Source organism: Rhinolophus hipposideros (genome assembly GCF_964194185.1).
Source record: "Rhinolophus hipposideros genome assembly, chromosome: 7".
NCBI lineage: Eukaryota > Metazoa > Chordata > Mammalia > Chiroptera > Rhinolophidae > Rhinolophus > Rhinolophus hipposideros.
The window spans coordinates 16,297,673-16,318,184 of NC_138053.1; the positions used below are offsets into that span (position 1 = coordinate 16,297,673).

The 20,512-nt window shown below is 41.6% G+C and overlaps 1 protein-coding gene across 4 annotated transcripts in view; it reads right to left on the reverse strand.

Annotated features, from left to right (window-relative positions):
• Positions 1 to 3,200: 3,200 nt before the first annotated feature.
• SNCAIP (synuclein alpha interacting protein) overlaps positions 3,201 to 20,512 on the reverse strand; it is a 140,000-nt gene continuing 122,688 nt past the window's right edge. For 3 of the 4 annotated variants that reach the window (XM_081053315.1, XM_081053314.1, XM_081053316.1), the window contains 6 exons: positions 19,189 to 19,314; positions 15,228 to 15,397; positions 13,898 to 13,990; positions 12,242 to 13,310; positions 10,914 to 10,984; positions 3,202 to 3,815 (listed from right to left, as the gene is read on the reverse strand). In XM_081053315.1, the coding sequence (XP_080909441.1) occupies positions 3,731 to 3,815; positions 10,914 to 10,984; positions 12,242 to 13,310; positions 13,898 to 13,990; positions 15,228 to 15,397; positions 19,189 to 19,314 (1,614 nt within the window). In that variant the 3' untranslated portion in view covers positions 3,202 to 3,730. Of the gene's footprint in view, positions 3,816 to 10,913; positions 10,985 to 12,241; positions 13,311 to 13,897; positions 13,991 to 15,227; positions 15,398 to 19,188; positions 19,315 to 20,512 lie in introns of all 4 variants that reach the window. The other variant, XM_081053317.1, reaches the window with a different exon arrangement.

Sequence of the window (20,512 nt, forward strand, 5' to 3'; positions counted from 1 at the left end):
CTTATATGCCCTTGCTATGGTTGATACCCATGTCTGGGGCGATTCTATCCAAGGGGAGTGCCTGGGACAGGGTCGCGTTCTCGGTATGCGCTTAGTCAGAGTTTGCTTACTGTGATCAGCGTATAGAAAGACGCTTGTTCTACTTGCACACTCCAGCAAGGAGGGAGAGGTGATTTACTTTTCATTGTAAACCTGGGTCCAGCACATTTTTATTCACTGCAATGCAAGCCTTTGCCAGGTTCTTCCAAGGACAATCCTATATAAAGGGTTTAGAGATCTTCGAACCAAAGGCACAAAGAAGAGGGAAAAAAGGGGGAGGAGAGATAACAGCAAAGAGGAAAGGGAGAGAGTAAAAGAGGGCATAAGAGAGGGAAAAGGAGGAGGAGAAAGGGGTGGAAGAAGAAGAATGGGAAAGAAATGAGAAGAAAACGAAGGATATAGGATACTGAAAAAATTGTTAGTAGATATTTACTATCTTTTATAAGAGGTGACACAAAGATCAAACTTAGGGTCTCATTAGGAGACAGGAATCGTATGCTTGAGAAGTTATATAAAACTATGGAATAGTAAAAGAATAAAGGGAAATAATATCAATGATAACACAGGACATAGAGACAGACCTATGAGCAAATTGAGGGTGATGGGCAATAGATAGGATGACCTCTTATTTTTATGGGGGAAAATGATAACAATTCTGTTGTAATGAATTCCTTATTCTTACTTTGCTTTATCAACTTAACTCAATAGTAAGCATATGGGTCGCATCTGAAGAAACGGCATTTAACCTATTTTGAATCAGGGAGTCTTTCAGAGGATTATTTAAATATTTGTTTTATAGTTATTTCCTCTACGTTGGGCCACCCAGGATGTTGCTTATGAATATCCACTTTTGAGAAAAAAAATGATTCCCAAAACGTACTTGGAGATGCCCTTTGAGTGTCTCATCCCCACTCCCCACCATGTAATGCACATCTAGAACTTTCTTATTAGAGTTGAGGTCTTGATACTACTGTTTTCTGAGAATAAATAATGGGAATTCAATCCATTCAAAGTGGTGAAGAGTTGGTATTTTGTTATCTTTTCTAAGAAACAGTCTTAATTTGATGTGTTGAACTTTGGCAATACAAGTCCCTTTGGTGACATAAAAGAAGCCAGTCTTTAAAAGATGCTGACAGATGTTGTGATAGTTTTTTTACAATGGAGCTGAGTTTCCTGCTCTGCTACATGTAATTAGGCATGCAGATAGGGCTTTCCTCATTTTACTAGCCCACAGGGAGGGAGGTAGAGCAGAGGCCTCAGAGCTCTGTTTACTAAAAGGAAACGCACTCTTTAACATGCAAATGTCTCCCTTTCTATAAAGAAATAAAGAGTTTGCTCTTTCATTTAAAATATTCTCTACAAAACTACGTTTGTGGGACGGAAAACCTACTTTCTATTCCTTTCAAGCAAACATAATTTATCCATTTCATAAGGAACTTGGATAGTAAAGATACTGCACATGTATGATTTAAGGGCCTGCATTTTTAGTGTCCTAATAACATCATTAAACATAGAATGCATTGTCTTGTAGTCTGGCTCGCTGAATCTGCTCAACTTTCCTATTGCACCTTTTATAAAATTTGTTGCTTTTCTTTGTTTAGTACCGTGGTATCTAAAATACTAGTGTTAAAAAAAACAATCAAATTGCCAGAGTTTTCCAGGTCGAGGTGGCATTTCTTTCTTTCAAACTCTTGAAGTCTTCTTTGCTGTGTTTCATTGGGAACGCTGTCTCTGGCTCATAAAATCTGCAGAATACCCAGCCCCCTTCAACTTTAAAAACACAGTCTAAGATGGAAATTGGGGCCTCTGGGGGAGAGAACACTCTATGGGTCTCTTTTCTTTGCAGGCGCCATTCTAGGGCTAAGTCCCAAGGATTGACTCGTGTGTGATTCCAACGGTCATCTCCTTTGCACCAAGCAGAAAGTACAGAAATCTACATTTCACGTGTGCTTGCATATATTCTCTATTAGAAACTCAAGTACTAACACAGAGCAGTGAAATGGGAGGCAGCAACCAAAGAGGGCACATGAGGTCACGCGGCCAAAATCAGAATAGGGCATGTCACTTGAGGAAAAGACAACATGAGAAATACAGAACCACGCATGGGACGGGATTCTAACCACAGGAACTCACAGGACCCAAACAAGAACAGGGCAAATTGGCTGCAATTTTCAGGGGTGTAGCACTGTAAGTGGTAAGGAATCTACCTCCTAGATGAGTATGTAGGCCAGTCTTGCCCTCTCCCGATTTATCAAGGAGGCAGTATCCATTGCCCAAGACCAAGCAGTTGTCCTGAAGTACAGCCAACACTCACGCTTTCCGTGGGCCAGTCCAGGGGGCAATGTTCTAAGGAGATAGCATAGTATAGGGCAGATGGTGTAGTGGGTAGAACGAGCATACGTGTACCAAAGTCAATTCTGATATTTACTTTGCATACATGATTTCAAGTTTCTGAAGTTTAATCCTCTAATCTATAAAATGGGAGTAATACTATCTCCAAGTAAGCGTGGCTGGTGCACACAAGACACTTAAATATTAGCTCCTTCTTCTATACCTCATTGTATCTTGTCAAGCCCAAATTTGCAAAATCACCTTCTAATTCAGTACCTCGGCCTATTCTGCCCATCAGGACACAGACTGGTCCACATCTGACTACAGTAACGTTGCTAGGAACTGTTAATAGCATCTAGTGCTCCCTCCTGCTGGGAAGAATAGATTCGACTTTCAAACTAAAATTTGACAGGTTTCTTCTAGGCAGGCCCTGCCAACACTTTGAAAATAAAACTCTTGAAGTTTCAACAGAAATATATTTTTACATGATAGGACGAAACCGACATGGATTGAAAGAGCTGCTTTAACAATAGGGCTGTTATGAACGCAGGCTCCACACTGTCTCCTGAAGGGATTAGACAGGCCTCATAATGTGTTAGAGGCAGAAAACAGTGACTCAAGAAGGGGCTAAATCCTTGGTTGTCATTAGTGTTTTCTCATGTCAACGCTTCGATTTGAGAAGACAGAGGAATCAACTTACTTTATATACTTGTCTGATCCTTTAGTACTTAATGAAAACTAGAATGTTTTATTTGATCCCTGTGGGAAAACAGCTAAACTGGGCAGTCTCTTCCTGAAATATAATAACAGCAATCAAAATACTCTCAAAGTCCCTTAGAAATCAGAACATCACAGATTTATTAGAAAGTAGGTGTCTCAAGCTTATAGGTGGCTGTTAACATTATTTTATTTCCTTTATACAAAAAGTAGAAATGACAGGAAAAACTCGACAGAAAATACCACTGACCTGGTCTCACTGAGATACTGAACCCAAAGTGCCCAAATTATGGGGAAAATGGAAGTTCAATCAACATTAGCAAACACTCATGCAACTGATGAAATACAAAATGGACTCAGTGGCTTGGTGAATGTCCTGTGAGTAGCTTGAATCAATTCAATCTTAAAAAACATACATTTGCCCAATCATGCTTTTAAACAGCATCTCTTTAAAAACAAGTTATATATACAAATGTCACCCAAAAATGTGTTATACAGTCTACTACTATCAATTTAAGGCATCCTGATATTCTGTTCTTCTGCTGGTGAGGCATTGTTCTCATGGTTCTATTTCCACAAAGGATAGTCCAGAAATTTCCAATGGTGTCCAAAGGGTAGCGATGAGTGATAATAAAAGAGTGATTTACAAGAAGAGTTCTTTTGACTCTGGCTCAGCAATGTGCTTTATGCTGTAGGATTTCTTCATTTTTCTATTGATGTCATTATGCCTAAGCAGAAGGGAAACCACGAGGCCAAAATTAGATAAAACTATGGTCAAGTTACAAGACAATACCACTAAACAGCTCACCAAAAATGGAAATCATCCTCATGCAAACCACACTGAAGAACCCTTCATTCCAGTAGGAAAATTATTCTTTTCATATAAACCATTCTTTAAAAAATAAGAGCAAGAATCATAACACACAGTGAGCACTTTTGAATTTGGCTCTGGAAATCATTTATCAATCATTGATTGATTTATCAATCAATCAAAATTCTACAGTCAGTGAATTTTATCACAAACCAAATAGATAGTATAGTACTGCTGGTTGAGTGGAAATAAGCGATATTTACACGGATTCACTGGTGACACCTTTTATTCTCCAATAAGCTTGATTATTAATAGTTTAAAGAAGGTACTTTTTCTTTGGCTGTGTGATTACTGAGTAGTAGCATGTTGGTAAATCTGGGGACAAGAAGAAACTAGGAAACAATAATGCTGTTTTCTCCTCAATATTCAATACCTAGTAAACCTGTGGAACCAGAAGTACAAGCTCAAACCTTGGAACAGTTATGCTTTTTAGTGAATTTCCCTCTGGGCAGATGCATTCATTTTCATGAGATATTAGTCTCATTCTGGGTATAAAACCTTCCAGAGAGGAATTATCTCCTGAGGGTGGGCAAGCCTACATATTACTAAATTCCTTCTCATTGTTCGACCAGACAAAACAAACTTTCTGGTAATGGTACTTACTAACCTGAGGATATATTTAAATGGAGAACCCCAAATATGGTTTTATGGCCTCAAAATCATGCTCACTTAAAAAGACAATGTAGTCTCTATTCTCAGTGTTCTACTAAATATTTGGTCATCATCACTATCTGAAAGTTGTAATTCTTACTTTTACTTCTTCCTCTGAATAGAACCTTAGAGAGTTGTCCACGGACAAGAGAGCAAGAAGGTGAAAGAAAACCTGGTTGGTTAAAAGATGTTCTAGGGGCTTCCAATTAAACATGGTGGTTTAAATACACACATTTATCACCCCTTTCTTACACAGCAACACTAAAATGAAAAAGTAAAGACATAAAAAAGGCATAAACCTAAATAACGGAAATGAGAGAGGAGATGATAGCAGACAAAATGCCAGCAGTATTTCAGAAACAGGAAGGTGGATGGATGGACATATGTAGTATTTCTGCTTTAATACGAGGGGTGGTGTGCTCAAAAAACACTAAAAAGAACACTTTCTGCAGGACAAAACCCAGCATGATTAGAGCTGAATCTATACCAAGTAAAATGTTAATCTGAGGCATTTATCTTAATAATATCAGGCTAATTCAAGCCTCCCTGCACCCTTTAATTACCAGTCCTGAATTACCAGTATTCAAAAGAACAAAAGTATTTGGGTAATTCTGGCATGAATTATTCAGATAATTTGCTGCTCTTTGATTTCACTTTTGGATATAAAATCACATTCTCAGCGACCAAAATTGGAAAGAAGAAAAGGCTTGAATTTAAATAAACAGTTTTTCAAGTATTGTAACTTGCTGACTCATCTAGGCATGGATTCCACATTTCCATGGTCCAGAAAGCAACTTCCTTGAGGATTAGCCTAAAGGGGTCCAGGGGCAGGCATTTCCACTGATAACCAAACTAGGAAGCATTGCTACTTTAGTGGTCTCCTTCAGAGCTTTATGGAGACCATATCTATAAATCCCATCCACTATAAAATGGGATTCGGGTTCCAAGAATGAAAACCTGTACTCGAAGTACCCAAACCGAAACTATCGGTAGGAGTACTTAGAATCCTAAGACTTAGCTTTATACAGAGCACACCATTCTTTCTGGGGGATGATAGCCTTAGTCCTATTTGTTTTCTCTCTTTTTCTCTCTTCTTCCTCCATTTCCTCTCTTTAGCTCTGTCTCTCTCCAAATATTTCTGAAGTCCCTACCATGTGCGAAGCACCACGCTAGACACTGGGGGTACCAGTGGTGCCATCAAGACTCACTCCTTTCATGAAGTTCTTACACCTTTCGTGGATTTCACCATGTTTTAACTGTTTTCTTTTTGAATTCTCTCTTGCTTATGATCTCATTGAATGAAGGGACCAGGCCTCACTCTGGCGCCGCAAAATGCATGGCTTAGAGCTCTAGCTGTTGTCATGAGTGTGCTGGTGACCCAGGGATGTGGCATTCAGGACAGTAACATATTTGCCCTGTTCTCAGAGTGGGAAGGAAAATCCCAGGTAACTGTGGTTGGAGCAGGGACGCTTGGCGAAGGTGCTTATGTGTGGTGCAGTTATAACACTACTAGAACATGCATCTCCTTTGGAATTACACAATTCAAAACTGGACCGTGGGGGAGTGAGGAAATGAAGGAGAAGGTGGGAGAAGGGAGCTGTTTGTTCTTAAGTTTTGTGACTACATTTAAGGCAGGATTAGCATGCTGAAAGAGTATTTGTAGTGGGATGATTCTGGTTTCCCAGGTAGGTCCCTCCCCGCACCCCGTACCCCCACCTATAGTTATGGGTGTTCCACATGTTCATTTCCTGCCTTCCAAAGGCAGTGCTTTAAGACAGAACATAGGATCTTAGTGGTAATAGCTTTTTCTATGCCTCAGCTCATCACACTTTGATAGTAAACTGTTTCACTGTCTTTCTGTGGTGGAGTAGGCTTTCTCCTTTTCCCAGGGGGTGTAAAGAGCTTATGAAAAGAAACTCCATTTATGAATCATGCGCTCACCAATCTTGGGAAGTCCAGCAGCTTTTAGAAAGAGTGCGAAATTGAGCTTACACACTGGAAAGACCTGATCATTTTCACTACTCCCCATAACATGGTTACTTTTCTCTACATACAAGATTCTATTATTCTATTACAAGATTCTGCAATAGCCAATGACAATGTAAACCATGGCCTGTTTCAAAGGAGAACCTATCACTTAATTACTATAATCTAGAGAAATGGTTCAAGATTGGAATTTCCTTCCTTCCTCCAAGTCATATGGACAAAGCTTCAGTATGAAATACAGGTGTTTTCTCTGAAGCTAATTTGAACCCTAGGGAGGCAGAGGTGGGGGTGGGAGGGACAGAGTTGTGCAGGGAGCACAGAACACCTGGGGAAACACGGGGAGGTGTTAAAGGGAAGGGGACCGCACAGACTCTCATGCTTCCTGGAGCAGAGGTAATCACAAGTACCTAGGATCAACGCCTGCTGACTGATTAGCTCTGGCAGTATAATTAGAAATGACAGCACAGGAGAACATACTTCAGATCAGAACTCAGAATTTGAAACTATAGTTTCTGAGCGGATTGGATAATGTCTATAGTGTTACTAAATACCCTTTTAGTATCAGCACTTTGGTGTACTTTTCTGGACTGTTACATCCGTAAGCTTCACTTAAAAAATGTATGGGTACAAAATAAATTCTTTGAGGTCAAGAATTTAAGACAAGACTAAAATGTGGTTGTTTTATTATAGCCAGAGAAATTATAGCAAGGATGCATTTGTTCAGCAGGATTGGGGATTCCTTACTGGGCTGACTGCATTTTTCCATCATGATTCCGGAACTGCTGTTTCATGGGGCTAAAGGTACGTTCTGCTTGGGTCAGGTTTCAGCCAGGGCCTTACCTCTACTTTCTCAATGTCTTCCACATCTTGGCTCATTTTTATGTTTAGTATGATGTCCTGACAATAAGGACCGAAGTGTGTGTGTATGCTGGTGGGGGTGAGGGTACCCTGAACTCTGACCTATTGGGCACGGCCAATGACATTGTCACACGTTCACATCATCTCAGGCTGAACAAACACATCACTGTCTTTGAAGTGGATGCTGAACAACCTTAACATCTATGCAAAATATGTGATACCAGCTCTTGGCTCCAGGTGTATAATTCCCAGTATGGCTAATTGCTTCGCAGTAAAACCCATACTAATGGGGTTTATTGCTTCATGTCTTTTTAAGGAATCGACTTTCATGTTGGTGTTTAGGATAAGGGGTTTCAAGATGCTAACCTCTCAGACTACAGTGCCACTGTGGACAGAGAGGGTGTGACTGGTGCTGGCCAGGGGTTAATGACCTCTGCCTGTCCGTAACTGGAACCAATGCTCACTTCATTTGCTACAGATCTCAGATAGACTTAAACGCTGGGAAATGAATGTCCTATTGGCATTTTAAGACAAGTAATTGCAACCATTCCCTTGGAGTTGTAATAACTCAAAACCAATTTGTCCTTTATAAGAAAAAGTAAAGATAAATCTGATTGTTATAAACAAAGTCATCCTCTGCAGTTGAAACACACTGGGAAAGCTGTTCAAAGTAATAGAGTTGAATCTAATTTTAAAGGGCATTGAAAAGAAATTTAGATTCTTTGCTGTCAAGCTGGGACCAATTTATAAAAAATAAATAGCAAACAGAACCCCCTCACAGAGCTGACGTTGTATTTATTGCCCCTATTTTTCCTTTGCCAGGAAAGATAAAATTTTCTTAGGAACTCAAATATGATTCCAGTGTATGCCGGAAACGAGGGTCCACTGTCCCCCAGTCTCTCCCAGGGCTATCCTACAGGGCTACTCAGTGGCATAATGTTTGGAGCCAGCTCTAACCCAAGACGGCCGTTGGTTCTCATACACCATCCCGGGTCATCCCTGTTACTCGAGAGGAGCCTTTGGGCCTTTAAGCAAATTCTTGGTCCAAGATTTGAAGGCAATACTGATAGATGAACACTTGGGTTCCTCTCTTTCTTGTGTCTTTCTATGGGATGCTTTGTCTATAGGTCCCATGGGCCAAATGAAACAGGCACAAGAGTCAGTTGGGGGTTTCTCACGCCGATGTTCCCATGCTAATATCTATTTCTCTGAGGAATCCTTATTTCAACTAGAGATATCCATCCTTGCTTTAAGGGGCGAGTGAACTGGGCTGGTTCTCTCTGCCTCTGTGTGATTATGAGCGAATCAGAAAAAAAGCCTTCCCTCTCTAGCATGAACAAACTAGTGGGTTTTCACTTTCTATGGAACAGATACCCGACTAACACCACGATAAAGTGTAAGCTGATTTATAAGGAAAGGAGGGAAAGTGGTCAGGATACTTATTTAAATACATCGAACATTTTTATTTGGGGGTTTCTGTTGTCATTGAAAGCAAACTCTGTTCACACATAAAGGCTGTGAATCTGATAGGTTCAAAACCGAGCCTTCAGAAGAATTGTCCCTTAAACTGAATAAGAAAGTGTCAACCTTGGGTCAGATATCTGAGTAGCCCAAAACTCCATTTCATGCTCTGACTTTCGTAATCCTACTATAGTAGATTGTTCAGCTTTGTACCCTTGTTTGCAAAAAGACAGGATGAAATATTTCTGGCAGGAGAATCTACGATGATACCAAATTGTCTTGTTCGCAGGTGCTGTAGGAGCCTGAAAGAAAAGAGAGGTCCTTCCCCCTCCCAAAGAGTTTGCAAAGTCTTTGTGCTTCCTTCCCACAGGTAACTTCTGTGGAAGACAAAAGTGGAATTTTCCAGGCACCAGAAGACACACCAGCCTAATGTGGAAATAGACAAGGGTGTGGGGGTGGGGAAGGTGGATTGGGAGAAACAGAAATGGGCCAATACCAATGTATTTGTATTGTATTTTTTTCTATTTCCTTCCCAACCCTCGCACTGGGACTCTCAGGACAGGTCGAATCCCTGTTCCAGTGGGGCAGGAAGCAGCACAGATTTAGGCAACATGTGAGCCTGACCCAAGCAGAATGCTGGTGACTGGCAAATACCAAACCTCCAGGGCACTTCCTTCAATGTACTGAATTAATGAGACCCTTAGGGGCACCCCCTAAAATGACTGAAATTTAGTTTCCTTTAGCCTGAATAGAGACCTGGAGAAGAATAAATTCACAATTTAGAGGGAAAAACAAAGCAGTGATATTTCTCGCACCTCAGTATTCTGAACTAAAATTCATACCCACGACATATACACTCATATTTGTGCATGTATAACGATGTATACACACATGTATATTTGTTTGGTGCAAAAGTAATTGTGGTTTTTGCAATTGTTTTTAACCTTTTAAACTGCAATTATGTTTGCACCAATCTAATACACGCACATAAACATTTTGGAGGATTTTGGAAGAGTGCTGGGAGGCACATTATAATTTTAATTTAAATGATTCATTTAAATTAAACTTAAATAGACTTATTTTATATACTTAAATTTAACTTAAGGGATTCGTCTGAATTGAATTGAATTTAAATGACTGAAAAGCGACAGTGTCCTTTTAAAATGTATTTGGGGTTTACCTCTTCTGACAAAAACCAGGAAGGGGCACTGACTGCATTAACTTCCCCTCGACTGCTCTCCTTTTCCTCCTCCCCTGCTTCCTGCCTTGTAGGGGAGAGGTGCCTATTTCCCCAGAGGGTGAAAGAGAGCTGTGCTACAGAAGGACTTTGCCCAAGGAGGTGCCTGAGCCACCTGTGACCTCCAAGATGATTCTTTTATGTACAGTCCATGCATTTTAAATCATAAACATTTTGTTGGAGAAAAAAACCTTGTTTTGTTGGGGATGTGGAGACTCAGATACTGGCCTATTGACTGGCATTGTGGCTCCAAATGCTAAGCTGGAGCAATTTCAGAATGGCAGGCCCTCGCTTCTCCCAAGGGAAGCAGAATGGTGACGAAAGGAGCTTTCAGTCTGCGATCAACAACGAAATCAAACCTCCACTCTGCTTCAAAGTTCTGATTCTGATCAGAGGTTGACTCATTCCACCCATGACAGGAAATTTAATTTCTATACTTACTTGGTACTTGACTCCATTAAAACAAAGACGGAAAGCCAAAGTCAACTGGGAAACAGCATGTTTGTGAGCTGAGTAGATTTCTCTGCCCTCTGCTGCAGGAATAAAGCCCCTCCTAAAAGGCACTTGGTCCCTTTCTGAGGTCCAGTTACAAGACTGCCTGCTTCTGTTTGGCGGAATAGTTATAAGCGTCTTCTTCCTTGGGGTCAGCCCCAGGAACTGGGGGTATTCCAGGAACATGTGCTCCAGGAACATGATTTAAAAGGACATGCAATTCAAAGCGAAGGCATGGCACTGTCAACCATGCTTCCCTACGCCACGTACCGTGCATAGTTACGCAGGTGCTCTTCAATCAGCACGTTAGAGGAAAGGTTGATGCAGCTGCTGGACATCGCCTAGAGAGGTGCAATTAAAAGTCATCTGAAAACATGCAACAAGCTCAGCACATGCACAAGTCTTAACAAATAGGAGGCATGCAGGAGAGCGATTAGACTAGGACAGAAGCTTCATAGGAGCATGGGGAACTCTTGCGATAATTCTTTGACTCCTGAGTGAGACAACCCATTAAGTTTCTTGGAAAAGTTTTTTCGAGCAATGTGTATTTGGACATATCGAACCTCAAGGATCTGGTGTTTGGGGCACAAGTGAGACTTTTCTAGCTGATATAAACACATGCCAAAGTCCTTTATAACAAAGACAATTCACGATGGAAATCAACTGGTGTTCAATTAACTAGAGAAATATTAACTAAAACTTGATTTTGGCATCGCAAAAAGAATTGAATAGTTCTTAGACCTCCCTGGGAGTTTACCTTGTAGCAAATAATAAATTATGCAGGTTGTGACTCTCTAGATTTCATGAAGGATATTGAAGGTCCTTCCATTTCTCAGAGAGTTTTGCATTTTGACTGCTATACCATTTTTTTTTTCTGATGGCATGGCATGCACAGAGCATGCAGGAAACACTGCCTAAAAAGAGGTTTGTATCCCTTATTCTCTGAATTTAAACCACAGATTATAGTGCATGGTTTTCCAATAAATGCAATTATAGAATGAAGTTCATGGCACACTCTGCCATCCCCTGTGTACTGGCAAGCCCTTCAGACTGCTATTGCTTCCTGATCAAAACTTAGGGGCGTGCATCGTAAAATGCCATTGTGGAGGTCCCTGTGGTGTACGCATTTCAAAGGTCATCCCAAAGTTGAGTAGTTAAGACTTTAGAAATAGAGTTTCTATTTATGTGCTCTTTAATTGGGTTTGAGAATAAACTATCCAGTCACACGAGGAGAACAAACTCTTCCTGAGGCAGAATCCACGCCAAATTAGGGTCTGACTTTACATTGATCGGTGCTCTAATCTTGTAGAAATGCTTCCCAGTCTAAGACTCCTAACACTCAAGGATCAAACTATTTAGGGAAATTTAGGAACCAGAACATAATTTCCTGTGATTTATTTAATCTTTCTCTCAGAGTCTTTTTCCAGACGAAGAGCAAAGGGAATGTACTGGAACATGAATTTGGCTGTCCATGCATCCCTTTGGAATTTTTCTGAGGGATACCTCAAGGTGGCAAAGGTCAACAATATGTAGTGTTTGTCAGGAATGACATAATTAATTCAAAGGAAAAAAAGAGATATTCTCCAAATAGCACTCACCGCCTTATTCTTTCCTTTGCTCGCAGAGCTCATGGGATTTCCCTTGGCGTCTGTCGTCTTCCTGCCAAGTGAGGTTAAGGGCAGGGTGGAGGTCTTCAGCTGGCTGACTGTCTGATAGTTATTATTATTGTTCTGGTTGCCACTCAGTGTCTCCATGATGGATCGGAAGGTTCCGAAAGGCCTTTTGAGTTGATCCCCTGATTCGCTACTCGTGGATGTCCGCTGGAGGGCCCTGCCCTTATCTCTGTCCTTCTCTCCATTTAGTTCAACGTTAGACTGCTCCATCTGCACCACAGGCTCCTCAAAGGTAACTCTGAGTTTCAAGTTCTGAGACGTCCGGCGCTTGGAAGATGGAGACTTGAGGGCGCTCTTGGGACTCGTGGCCACTTTCTGGGCAGCAGTGCTGTCAGGGCTGGGCTGAGTGGGGTCTCCAGAGGACTGGTTTGGGGGAGTAGTCCCTGAGCCTGGACACTGGGATTCCAAGTCTGGTTCGCTGCTCTCTGAGGTGGGAGATGGGCTATGACCATCCAGAGATTTGGAGACCTTGATACTAAAAGGAAACCTACGTCCTGATGCCAAGGTGTGTTTCTTTATCATCAAGTGTAAGCTTTCTGCACTGTCCATACTCTCCACGCTTTCCACGATGGGCTGCGGTCTGGGTCTGTCAGGCTTTCTCACGGGCGTGCTCTTGGGGTCCTCAGAGTTGTTGGAGTCTGTATCAGACTCACTCAGGGACCGCTGCATCAATTGCCTCAGCCTGGCTAACTTCAGTTCCCTTTTCTCCAGAGGGATCTTTTTGGAATTTCTAGAGGAAGCTTGAGTATCCTGGAATTCCAAGGACAACTTTTCCTGGGTGCAGACATTCTCTGAGATATCTTTGCCCAATAACTGACGCAAGATTTTATCAGAATCTTCATCTTTTGCTTTAGCCCTAGCCCGGCTGGATGCTGACAGACTTCCAAGAACCTGCATCCCCTCTTGGACTCCTGATTTGCTTTTGGCTACAGACTCATCATCTGTATCTGGGGATTTCCACTGGGACTTCCTGGAAGCTGGGGAGGATGGTGAACTGAAAACAGGATGAAGGACAAATAAGATGATTTCCTACTGGGTCAATGTGACTCGGCCACAAGTCACAGCGTGGCCTTTACTGCTACTAATAACTTACAAATCAGTAAGATTGGGATAAGAATAATCACTTAACATCTGTTCAGAGCAATTCACAAATACTCCACCGTGGCATCCATAAGCAAAGTATAATATGCCTCAGACCTTACAGTATTGATTAAATTTGTCTATTTTACTACTTACACATCAATTTTGCACAAATTTTCTCAATCCCATCTTCAACAATCTTATGAACCTACATATCCTTATTCCCATTTTATAAATGAAGAAATGAAAGACTCTGAAAGAGTAAATGACTTGTTTGTAGTCACGGAACGAAGAAATGACAGAGCAAGAGATTGATCCAGGTCTTCTGACGCTAGTTCCAGTGCCTTTTCCATGCAATACCTAATTTTTATTCCTCTTTATAAAAATAAAATGTTTTACATTGTTATTTTCTTAAAAGATGTTAAAAAGAAAGCTCCCCAAAAGAAGGTTCAGAGATTTAAGAGACTTAAGAATTCTGACCACCCATGTTCCTAGCGTTACCTGGGTGAAGAAAGGAGAGACTTGCCCTCTGATTTCTGGGCTTCTAGAAGTTGTTGGAGTTGGTTCTGCAGCGTGACACGTTCCATTGTCTGTCTGGGAAAAACAAACCCAAGACACATAAGCTCTCCAATACACAACAACTACTATAAACTAGTAGGTATAATTTTTTCACGATTATTTCAAATGAGTTGCAATGAATCAAAAAACCTCAAAAACGTGCCTTATTTTCATCCTTACAGTCAGAAATTTTCCTAAGGATACAGTCAAAAGCACCCCAAATGGATGTAAATTTATTGTTGATATTGTGAAAAACTGTAAGCAACCTAAAGGCTCATTGATCAGACTGAGTAAATAATTCAGAGTTATTTCTATAAAGAGAACTATTAAAAATGATAACACACTTGAATGTTTATACCATAGAAAAATTTTCCCTAATATATGTATATATGTAAAGTGTATTTTACTTTCCTTAAGTAAAAAAGGAAGTTATAAAATACGGTGTGTAGTACAATCTCATTTTAAAGAAAACTCTCCAAATCAGGTCCCTCTCTGAGGTTCTAAGGGGTAGGACTCCAACATACTGTTTTTTGGGGGAGGCACAATTCAAACCATACCACCTAGATTTGTAGATTAGGATTTCTAACAGAGCTGAAGGTTGCCGTTTCTAAGTAGTAACTAAGTTTACTAACTATAAAGAGTTGGTAAAGGTACTCTAATAGGAAAAAGCACCCAAGATGTCTCCCACTTAGAATTTTGGTCTGGAAAAACTAGTGTTTTCCCTCCTGGCTCCTGCACTTTTCTGGGTTACCGGTGTCCTGGCGCCCCATGCGTAGAGTATACTACGGTTGTACAAAGTGGTGATGGTTACCATGGTTTACCCGTATGTAATTACCCTATCTTACATTTTTGTTTTTGAGAAAACTGAGAAACTAACCCATCTCTAACTAGCCCTTTTCTCTCTCTCATGCGCTTTCTGTCGTCCTGGAATATTAAGGACAGAGGTTTGGGATGATGCCCCTGTGTGTGCTTTCCACATCTGCTATGTAATCTGGCCCTGAGATGGGAACACGGAGAGGGGATCTCCTCCTCCACTGTGGCTTAAATCCCGTTTGTTTGTTTCAATATCATCTTGTCCCTGCAGCTGTGGCATCTTCGGCATGAACGCTGGCTGTGAGGACTTGGGGTGGAGGAAGAAACAAAGATGAGGAGAATGCTAAGAAGTCCCCGTACAGTCCACATGCGTGGAGTTTACTTAAGCACCTGGCTGACAGCACCTACACACAATGCTGAGGATCCAGACTTTGTTCTCAGGGAACGAACAGGCACTTACTCCTTTAGCTGCTTGGTTAACTTCACCACCTGAGAGGCCAGTGACATGCAGGTTTCCACCACCACTAGGTACCGGGAGCACAGGGTGTGCCCATGGCGCTCGGCACTCTGGGAGGGCTTGTCCCCGGCGTGGTTCTGCATGGTGACATTTGCTCCATATTCAACCAGGGTCTGTCAGAAAGTGCAGAGATGTGATCCTATCAGGACCTCCTACTAAATATTATTTTTAAATGACTGTAACAGAAGGTTGAATGGAACTTTTTCTGTTATTCCAACACCAGTTACCAGAGCCTATGGCAGGATGGGGTCGGGGAGAGGGGGACCATCACATACAAAAGAAAGTCTCTGGTGAGCTGCCAGCAGCCGATATCAGACAGCTCCCTTTGGAGCCTACAAAGATGCAGTGGACCAGTCCTACTACTCTCAACCTCAGCCCAGCCTCAAAAGGAGACTGGGAAGGGGAGAGCTGGCTGTATCCTTAGAGTTCTCTCCTTTATGAGGAGTGCAGGGCAGTGTCTATGGCGAGACACTGTCTCTTTCAATGGGTGGGCTCATCAAGTTTTGGGTTGCTTGTAAGGAGGAGGGAGGGGAATTTTGTTGACCCCTTTCTATGTACTTGGGAAGCACACTTGATCTGTTGCTGAAACTATCTGATCGGGAATAAAAGAACTGGAGAGAAAAGGCACGGCAGAGGCTGTGAAGCAGCCCACACTCCCACCACGTGCCATGGCAAGGATACGTCCCGTAGAGTGAGCAGACATTGCAGAAGGGAGTTTGGTGCAAGCCTGTTTTCACGCCACTAAAAAGGAGAGGGTTCTCCAGCACGGGATGTCACAGAGGTGGAGGGAATTGTATGAGGACGGAGGGCAGAAGGTTCGGGCCAGATCTAACCACGTCAGGCACCAGTGGGGAGGCTCCAGAGGGCTCTCTGAAGACACCACCCACCATGCCCATCAGAAGTCAGCATCTGAAGGCTGCCCACAGAGAGCATCAGCGGCAAACCCCAGTGAGTCAGAGAAGCAGTGACAACTTTCAGGGAGAGTGTCATCACCTTCCCCAGGTAAACCAAGAGACAGTTGACACTTTTTGCTCTCCATACCTCCTCTTTGTCCTCAATACTGGAGCTCAGAAGAGAGAGGGGACTAGGAGCTATTGTGGAATGTAAAAAGCTGATCATGCTCACTCTCCATGCCAAGTTCCTGGAGCCCTGAGTCTAATCTGGGTTGGGGATGAGAATGCTTTGAGTCAGAAATAAGACTGAGATTCTAAATTGGTTTGGAGTAAATGTTAACAGTGAAAAGAAAGCAAAAAGTTACGGAAACTGGCCAATGTATCATGAGTAGAGGAGAGAGACTGGATGAAGCATGGTTGACATCATTAATTCAAAATAAAAATTCTTTTGTATTTATGCTGTGATGACATTAGCTTCCACAAACAGCTGTTACATCAATATTAATCCACTACCACAGTCTGACATATTCTTTGACACTCTTGAGATGAGATGATAGGCCTCTGGATTTATTTTAGTAATAAGTGATGTTTTTCCCACGAGCAATACTGGTAATTTTTAAATTCCTAGACTACTCAGACTCAGAGATCATTAAGAAGTTTCATTTTCCTTTTGGTTTATGATCACTCACCACGAAAGGTCAATCTGCCACAAAGTCATTGCCACCTACCTCACAAGTGTGTCACGGAGACCACCTTGGCCCTGAGCTCTCATGGCTCTCCAAGAGATTCAATGTAAACACACCCTGTTATCGCTCCCTTGACTCTGGCCTCTGCAGTTTTCTTTCCAATGTTTTCCAAACTCAGTCCCCTTCTCACCTCATAAGGAACACTGCTCACCCCCTTTTCTACTCGCAGTCTCTTTCCATTTTTTTTTTTTTAAATCTCATACCCAGTGTAGAGACACGCTTCCAAGATTATCCAAGTTTCCACATCCATGGTATCTAGCGCCAAAAACATCATTTGTGTTAAGTGGAGTGATGAATGTTCTGAAAAGACAGACTGCCTTTCCTCACATATTAAAAAGAAAAAAAAACTGAAATCTCAAACAGAATTAGTGATTCAGCTGGTTTTCTTTGGCTTTCTGTCATTTATTAGCTGATAAAGAAGTTATTTCAAGACTATCGAATATTAGAGTGTTTTGTTAAATGGAAAAACAAAGCTTTTGGTTTTTATTCCAATATTTTTCCTCCACAAAAAATTAATGCTACTCCTTTCATCTTTCTGCAGATCCTGGTAATAATTTAAATTTCTCTCTTTTCTATACTCTCCAATTTCTCATCACTCCTTTTACAACTTGGTGCCTTAAATTAGAAGATGCACGCTAGTCCAACAATAGTGGGGAAACTTTCAGATACTTGGAATATTTCCTGTCAACCAAAGAGCAGTTGCATGTTACCTCTGCTTTCTGCTGTTACCTCTGCCTTTTGTTTTTATGAATCTCTTGCCTTTTGTATTTATAGCTTTCTCATATCTTCTGTCATTTCCTGAGTCCTCTCTACTTTCCTGAGCAACCGGTTCTCACTGTCCTGTTTTCTCTATCAGATACAGTCTACTTTGCACACAGTAGGACCTGAATGAATGCGTGTTAAATAAATGAGCACATTGAATTTGCAATAAAAGAAATGACACATAAGGCAAAAAAGAAGTGTTGCTTTCTTAGAGTTGCCATGTACACATAACATATTTTGAAGTATATGAATTTAATGAAGTAAAAGTATTTTCTCTAATCATGGCCGTCAGCCATAAGTTATCAATGGCTCTTTCCCCACATCTCTGGGAGATCTGGGAACAAAGCCATAGGTGTTGGGTCCTTTACAGTCAGAATGGTGTGATTGGTCTGATTCTGGCAATTATGATCACTGTTCATAAATTAAATTCCAGGCCAAATCTAAACTTTAACTTGGCTCCCAATTCAAAGCTTTTCTTCTCCTCACACGGCCACTCCTCTCCCCCTACTCCTCTGCTATCCTTTCTCTCTGCTTTATCATTCAGGGCCTTAACATTTTTCTGGGTGAAAAGATCTGGTTTTACATCCACATGGCCAAACTTCTGAAGATCCTCGCTGGACAATCCTACCATGTGCTGTTAGGATGGCAGCCCCAAGTCTGGCTCAGCTTCGTGCAGCTGGCATTCACCTGAGGATGAGATGCTGACTCTTCTTGTACGTTCCCATACTCTGTAAGCCGCCCTCTTGGATGACCCCTTCTGAGGCTTGGGGCAGGGGAGGAACCTCCCTCCCCTCTCCTGTGGCTCTGCTCCCTAACCTTTATACATCATTGCACACACAGACCACGGTAATACCTGTAAGGCATGTTGGGCTTAAAAGATGAGGCCATCTGAGGCTTGGGGATGGAGTGGGCCAACCAAGGCCATGGCTAGCCTGCTCAACAGCTGAGAGGAAAGCTGAGGCCTCCCCTGCCCCCTGCTCCCCGTAATCAATTCTGGGCATGTGAGAAGCTCAGTTCTACTCCCGACAAAGGGCAGGGGTGGGGGGAAGAGGGGCGGTTACTATCCAAAGAAGTCTTCTAATCCATTCTTTAAAAATCTGCCCTGTGTTTCATACACCCGGGAAGGAGAAGGGTGCTAACATCTGCCACTGGGGAGACTGAGAGATGTCAGTCTGGTTTTGATTTCCTGCTGCCTTGAGCATACAGGAGTACTTAATATCTATTGTCATCAGCATTGGGGTTTAAAGTAATGTCAAGAGAGGAGACATAGTCCCTTTCAACATCCTGTGACACTCAAGGAGAATCTTGTAGGGCTATTATGCCTGGGTCTGTGTGGATTTCTGAAAGTACAGATATATCAATATAATCCCTTATAATCTACTGCAATAGAAAAAGCTAGTTTAATCCATTCTCCTGATGAACAAAATTTCCATTTTTTAAAAAAATTTTATTTTACTATTTGATAAACTCATTTTTCTCTTCAAAGCAGCAGGGCCTGTGTACCTGTATACACCCAAGGTAGCCATGCTGTGAGGCTACGTGAACGGCGCTGTTACCATCCTGGTCCACTTCATCCAACGAGATGCCCTGTTCTTGCATAAACTGAAGAAGCCACAGAAGAATCTTTTCCTTAAACACAAAGGGGTTTGGAATTAATGCGCTAGCATGTTGAGAAATTTAATACAATGACAGAGGAAAACAAAACTCCAAATTGTGAAGTTGAGCTATAACCAAGGGAAAATTCCCATGCAGCACAAACTGAAAATTCATGAATCTCTGACTGAAGTCAATGACAGACGAACACTCAGAGAATTTTGAGAGCAGGGAGTTATCTCAGAATTGCTCTTGTGTTACTTATTCTATAGATGGGAAAGTTGATTTGCAGAAAGTTTGGGGATCTCCTCAAAGTTACACAGCGAGACAGATCCAAAGTGGAAACCAGAACCCGGGTCTTTTGATTCCGAGGCAATGTTTTTGCTACTTTGTTATACTGTCTGTAGGCTTCAAGAATATTATTACAAAACCTTGAGCTGTTGAGATAACTAGCTTTTACTTTTAAATTTACAATGCTTCATTTGTGTCTTCCTAATTCCATACCTCCTACATCAACAGGCTTACAAAAAAGAGGCAACTATTTAAGTTGCCAAGTATAAGATAACCAAAATAAAACTGGGACCCTTTTGATTTTTCTGACAAAATAAATACTGGTGGTATTTTAAAGGCAAAGCTTTCTCTTCTTCCATGTTAAAGGGAGGACACCTAAAGCTCTGAACACAACCTTTCAAAAGCAAAGACACAGAGCAGTCAGTGTGTGTTACCATAATCCGTTTACATTTTACCCACTGAGTCTTTGTGGTATTTTCATGTTATGTTTGGCCTCGGGAGAAAGCCGGGGGATGGGATTTCACTGTTTTAAAATAGAAAAATTAAGTATAATGTTAAAAAAATACGAGAGTGGTAAAAACAACAGCATGAAGTTTAGTGGGTGGAATTTGACATTTAAAAAGATGATCATGTGTTTGAAATAGCCTTGAACCTCTCCTTAGCCTTCTAAAGGATTTCTTTTTTCCCCCCCCCCTAGTTATTTGCTCGGACTGGTCATGAACTTTTATACTTTTCTGGATTAAATTTGCCTTCACCTTCTGAACATGCCAACTAATCTGCTAAAGGAATGTTGGATAAAAACAGCCACCTCCTTTAATGTCTCACCCCTCATGTGGGGAACAGGGCACTGTGGATGAAGGCATCTGGGACCTCAGGGACAGGCTGAATGTTTGCACCCCACTTTTCCACATGAGCAAGCAGGGAGTCAGCCTCCTAAAGAGCA